The 6,157-nt window shown below is 39.6% G+C and overlaps 1 protein-coding gene across 1 annotated transcript; it reads left to right on the top strand.

Moving 5' to 3' along the window:
• The first annotated feature begins 1,573 nt into the window (after positions 1-1,573).
• On the top strand, positions 1,574-2,515 carry LOC126079554 (olfactory receptor 52E8-like). Its single transcript, XM_049890647.1, has one exon. The coding sequence runs from the start codon at positions 1,574-1,576 to the stop codon at positions 2,513-2,515; it is 942 nt and encodes a 313-aa protein (XP_049746604.1).
• Positions 2,516-6,157: the final 3,642 nt, after the last annotated feature.

Below are 6,157 nucleotides of genomic sequence, written 5' to 3'. Positions count from 1 at the left end.
AGAGGGTTATTTCTTGTAATTAGGAACGTACTCAACCTTTATCTTTCTTCTATAGAAACGTGTCTTTAGAGTGACTAAAAAACCAAACTCATTGCAGTCGAGTTGATTCTCTCATAGAGGCCTTAAAGAACAGAGTAGAATTGCCCCATAAGGTTTCCAAGAAGCACCTGGTAGATTCAAACTGCTGACCTTTTGGTTAGCAGCCTTAGCTCTTAACCACTACACCACCAGCGTAGACTGACTAAGGTAGTAAAATATGCAAGAGGGAACAGAGAATAAGGAAGAGTAAATTGGAAAGACACAAGGGTGTGCTGATCAGGGTGGGTAATGTAGTTCAAAGTGCTAAATGAAGGGTTAAATGCTTGAGACGAAACAAGTCCTATGAATAGAGATACATTTGGACAGAGTCTTAGGAACACTAGGTGGTGAGAGATCTGACTATGACAGAGTACCTTTGTTTTGAATATGGATATATGCACCTGTGATCCAGACATTTAAAAAAGAAGAAATCCATTTATTCAGAAATCAGAAACTTTCAGCTTTTCTCACATGGCTGATGTGAATAGCAAGTGATATAATATAGCTGATACATCCTTGTTAAACTAGTATTAAACAATTATATGGCAGTATTATTTTTATAGTTATTCTCTTACTTGTAATAGCAATGATAATAATAAGAATAGCCATGATTTCCATTTAGGAATGAAGTTGGAGATAAAACAGATCACTTAAAATTGATGAGCCCAAGCTGTGTGCTGCAAAGAATATGGGAAATGGAGAACCTGAAGGATTTAGTCACTGCTTTAACCCTGGTCAATTTCTCTAAAAAAAATGATTGTTTTACACGTAATATCCATTACATTGTCTTAAATTTTGTGAAACCAGTGGCCTCAAAGGACAAAGCCTTTGTTTCAAAGGGCAAAGAAAATGTCTCTACCCACTGATGACATAAGTATAAAGTAACAACAGAAATTAGAAGAAACAGAAAAAATGATTAGATTTGATGAAAGTTATTTATAAGCAGGTCGAGGTAGAAAGATAGGCCATATTAAGTAGCAGAAATAAAGGCCCATTAATCATAAGCGGAAATGTCCAGAGGCATATATTGAGCTCATAATTCTAGTCAAATAAAGCACCCTTAAAGGATGCTTCTGAAATCTATAATATTGTCTATGCTTCCAGCTTACAATCATTTATCAGTGGAATACCAATGTGTACATCTCTTCCTAATTTATAATTAAATATTTCAAAAAGTTAAGACCTAACTTAGAACGCTGTATCAAGCAGCTTGGTCTATGTTCTACCTTATCTTAACATAGATAATCTGATCCAATGTGCAAATATCCACTCACTCCTTAGGGAATATTTTTCATTTGCCTTTTGTATCAATGAAAAGTAAAAGTAAGGAAACATAGTATAGGGGAAAACATATCTTTTCTGGACTCGAAGAGAAATGCACTAATTACATCTTTTTTCTTATTCTGCATTAGCAGTATTGATGAGGCATTAGAAAGCGTTATATGAAACTAAAGATTCCTCCAAATGAGTATGATCATCAGAGGCCCTTCGCAGTATGTCCTCAGTCAATAGCTCATGGATTCACCCCTCATCCTTCATCCTGCTGGGAATCCCAGGAATAGAAACTATGCAGCTCTGGCTTGGCTTCCCATTTGGTACAGTGTATCTGCGTGCCCTTCTGGGGAATATCATCACACTCTTTGTGATCCCGACTGAGCGCAGCCTTCACCAGCCCATGTTCTACTTATTGGCCATGTTGGCTATGACTGACCTGGGCCTGTCCACTGCCACCATCCCCAAAATGCTGGGCATCTTCTGGTTTGGCTTCAGCAAGATTGCTTTTGGTGGCTGCTTAGCTCAAATGTTCTTCATACACCTGTTTACAGGCATTGAAACATTCATGCTTGTAGCCATGGCCTTTGACCGCTACGTTGCCATCTGCCACCCTCTCCGGTACAACACAATCCTCACCAACAAAACAATTTGTATTATTGCTGGGGTAGGAATGGTGAAAAATTTTGTTTTGGTTTTCCCACTGATATTTCTCCTTCTGAGGCTGTCATTCGGTGGACATTACATTATCCCCCACACCTACTGTGAGCACATGGGCATTGCCCGTCTGGCCTGTGTCAGTATAAAAGTCAATATATTGTTTGGATTAATCCTTATTTCTATGATTCTTTTGGATGTTATTTGGATTGCTCTTTCCTATATGCAGATTCTGCATGCTGTCTTCAAGCTCCCATCTTGGGAGGCCAGGCTCAAAGCTCTCAATACCTGTGGTTCCCATGTGTGTGTCATCTTAGCTTTCTTCATTCCAGCCTTTTTCTCCTTCATGACTCATAGATTTGGCCACAATATTCCACGTTATATCCACATCCTCCTGGCTAACTTGTATGTAATCATTCCCCCTGCCCTTAACCCCATTATTTACGGAGTCCGAACCAAGCAGATCCGAGATCGGGTGGTGAGGATCTTCCTTTTTAAGGAAGTTTGATCTGAACACTTGATTTGGAAATAGTTTCAAATATCTTTCCTTTGTGTTCTTAAAAAATGGAAATTTAAGTGTCATCAACCTTTAGTGGATCAAGTGCTTTATGGAATATAAAGTTAAACATGTTTTATTTCTTTAGAAAATATTTGTTCCTAGACTAAATGTACATTTTCTTATGTAAATAAATTGGTATCTTCGTGTTGCTGTAAAGGGTATTTAACCAAGATTTGTGAATAACACGTTAATGCAACTCAAGTACTAAAATACAGCCTCATTAAACAGAATTCACTGTTTATGATCAAGGAGTGTTATGGTGTTGAGAACTTTAATAACTCCTTTCCAAGAAAATCCTAGAGAAAATGATATTGTGTTTTTTCGTGTGAGGTTAAGATTTGCAAAACCATTTCCAGTGCTTTATCAATAACTATGAAACTTGTATGACTCAAAAGTTGCCCTTTCCCAAATTGGAAGTGTGTGTGTGTGTGTGTGCGAGAGAGAAAGACAGAAAGAAGAGAGAGAGCATGAAGCCTCGGCCATAGCTGGAGCAAGAGCTCTTTAGATTCTCAAACTAACTTAGACATCCAAGTCTGGGAAGATTTCCTTTTTCTAAAGCTCTACTAGCACTCTCTTGCTATCAGAGTTCTTTGCCAAAGAACTGTGACTATTGCTGCAGTAGGACTGACAAGGCAATGCTGCAGGGGTATAGGTTTCCAGAGTCTTGATAAAAGGTATCAACCACAGCTTTCACTCTGCCTTGACCCAAAATAACTATGTTACTAATTTTCAGTATTAGCTGTCTAAGCGAGATCAACAATTTGTGGCATAGTGGGTTCCCAGACTTATCCGACTACCACAGGGCAGGAAATAGTCAATATAACAAAATAGTCATCGCTGCATCTCATGCTGTATTTTATAAATTTTGGAATAGCAGCTGCATCAATTACACAGGGTCAGGTATTTCAAAGGACTCTTCAGACTCCTCATGGTCTACTCATTTAAGGCTTTAATAAAAGTCAAGGTAAGGTGCTGCTGGAAAAGGAAAGTGCAGGCAAACAGAGAATTCTGAAAACCCAAGTGCGACTCCCAGAACTTTTTCTCAGTACCAGAGGATGCACTTTATCTTTGGATTGTAAATTACCAAACTATATGCAGAGGTAACTTGGCCTCAGGGAAACCAAGGTACAAGTTTACTGCAAGGTCTTTTAGCCTCTCCTGGTTGCATAGCTAAAATTGGGCTATATAACCTTTTAAAACATGTATAATGTATATATTTTCAGTTAACAATGTGGGCTAGCTAGTATAGGATGCCTGCAGGGGAGTTTCAGACTTTAGACTGCGCGTTATAAATCAATAGTTAATACATTTCATGTTTATCTTGACCAAGGGACAGTATCAGACAACCAGACAATGCTGCAGATAAGCCTGGAGCTGTCACAGACTGGCTGCAAGTCAACCCTGTCCTTTCACAGCAGCCATGATGTGATAAATACATTTATGTGCATTTACATAGTATGTTGGGTTTGGAAGAAATCTTTATGGAAATGGGCTGAAATTTAGTGGTGTACTAGACATATGATAAGAAACAAAATATAGTTAATTATTTGTTGCACAACTTCTTCTAATTTCTCACTAATATACCGTAGAAAAATCTTGCCCCTTCCCCCCAATCAGGCAAAAACGAGGTGAAATGATGAACATGATAATTGATCAAAATATTTTTACCTGAATATTAGAAGCGTTTCCACTAGCAGTAACCCACTCATGCATTGCCATCGAGTAATTCTGACTCATAGAGACCCTATAGAACAGCACAGAACTTCCCCATAATGTTTCCAAGGAGTGGCTGGCAGATTTAAACTGCAGATCTTTTGGTTAGCTGCCAAAAGCTTAACCACTGTGCCACCAGGGTTCCATTAGCAATAACAAGGAAGTAAAATAAGAAGCAACTTATCTGACTATTCGTCTTGTATTTCATTTTTTTTTTAATTAATTTTTATTAAGCTTCAAGTGAACATTTACCATTCCAATCAGTCTGTCACATGTAGGTTTACATACATCATACTCCCTTCTCCCACTTGCTCTCACCCTATTGAGTCAGCCCTCTCAGTCTCTCGTTTCGTGCCAATTTTGCCATCTTCCCTCTCTCTCTATCTCCCCATCCCCCCTCCAGTCAAGAGCTGCCAACACACTCTCCAGTGTCCACCTAATTTAATTGGCTCACTCTTCATCAGTATCTCTCTCCCACCCGCTGACCAGTCCTTTTCATGCCTGATGAGTTGTCTTCGGGGATGGTTCCTGTCCTGTGCCATCAGAAGTTCTGGGGAGCATTGTCTCTGGGATTCCTCTAGTCGCATTCATATCATTAGGTATGGTCTTTTTATGAGAATTTGGGGTCTGTACCCCATTGGCCTCCTGCTCCCTCAGGAGTTGTCTCTTGTGCTCCCTAGCAGGGCAGACATCGATTGTGGCTGGGCACCAACTAGTTCTTCTGGTCTCAGGATAATGTAGGTCTCTGGTTCATGTGGCCCTTTCTGTCTCTTGGGTTCTTAGTTGTCGTGTGGCCTTGGTGTTCTTCCTTTGCCTTTGCTCCAGGTGGGTTGAGACCAATTGATGTATCTTAGATGGCCGCTTGTTGGCATTTAGGACCCCAGGTGCCACAATTCAAAGTGGGATGCAGAATGTTTTCATAATAGAATTATTTTGCCCATTGACTTAGAAGTCCCCTCAAACCCTGTTCCCCAGACCCCAGCCCCTGCTCCGCTGACCTTTGAAGCTTTCATTTTATCTCGGAAACTTCTTTGCTTTTAGTCCAGTCCAATTAGGCTGACCTTCCTTGTATTGAGTGTTGTCTTTCCCTTCACCCAAAGCAGTTCTTATCTACTGATTGATCAGTAAAAAACCCTCTCCCTCCCTCCCTCCCTCCCCCCTTTGTAACCACAAAAGTATGTGTTCTTCTCCGTTTTTTCTATTTCTCAAGATCTTATAATACTGGTCTTATACAATATTTGTCCTTTTGCCTCTGACTAATTTCGCTCAGCATAATGCCTTCCAGATTCCTCCATGTTATGAAATGTTTCAGAGATTCGTCACTGTTCTTTACCGATGCGTAGTATTCCATTGTGTGAATATACCACAATTTATTTACCCATTCATCCATTGACTGACATCTTGGTTGCTTCCAGCTGTTTGCTATTGTAAACAGAGCTGCAATAAACATGGGTGTGCATATATCTGTTTGTGTGAAGGCTCTTGTATCTCTAGGGTATATTCCCAGGAGTGGGATTTCTGGGTTGTATGGTAGTTCTATTTCTAACTGTTTAAGATAACACCAGATAGATTTCCAAAGTGGTTGTACCATTTTACATTCCCACCAGCAGTGTATGAGAGTTCCAATCTCTCCGCAGCCTCTCCAACATTTATTATTTTGTGTTTTTTGGATTAATGCCAGTCTAGTTAGAGTGAGATGGAATCTCATCGTAGTTTTAATTTGCATTTCTCTAATGGCTAATGATCGGGAGCATTTTCTCATGTATCTGTTGGCTGCCTGAATATCTTCTTTAGTGAAATGTGTGTTCATATCCTTTGCCCACTTCATGATTGGGTTGCTTGTCTTTTTGTAGTTGAGTTTTGACAGAATCATGTAGA

Source organism: Elephas maximus, chromosome 7 (genome assembly GCF_024166365.1).
Source record: "Elephas maximus indicus isolate mEleMax1 chromosome 7, mEleMax1 primary haplotype, whole genome shotgun sequence".
Lineage (NCBI taxonomy): Eukaryota > Metazoa > Chordata > Mammalia > Proboscidea > Elephantidae > Elephas > Elephas maximus.
The sequence above is the reverse complement of the archived record's forward strand: the minus strand, read 5'-3'. Positions and strand labels throughout refer to the sequence as shown.

Coding starts and splice junctions, on each gene's coding strand:
- LOC126079554 (XM_049890647.1), top strand. CDS start 1,574: ATGTCCTCAGTCAATAGCTCATGGATTCACCCCTCATCCTTCATCCTG.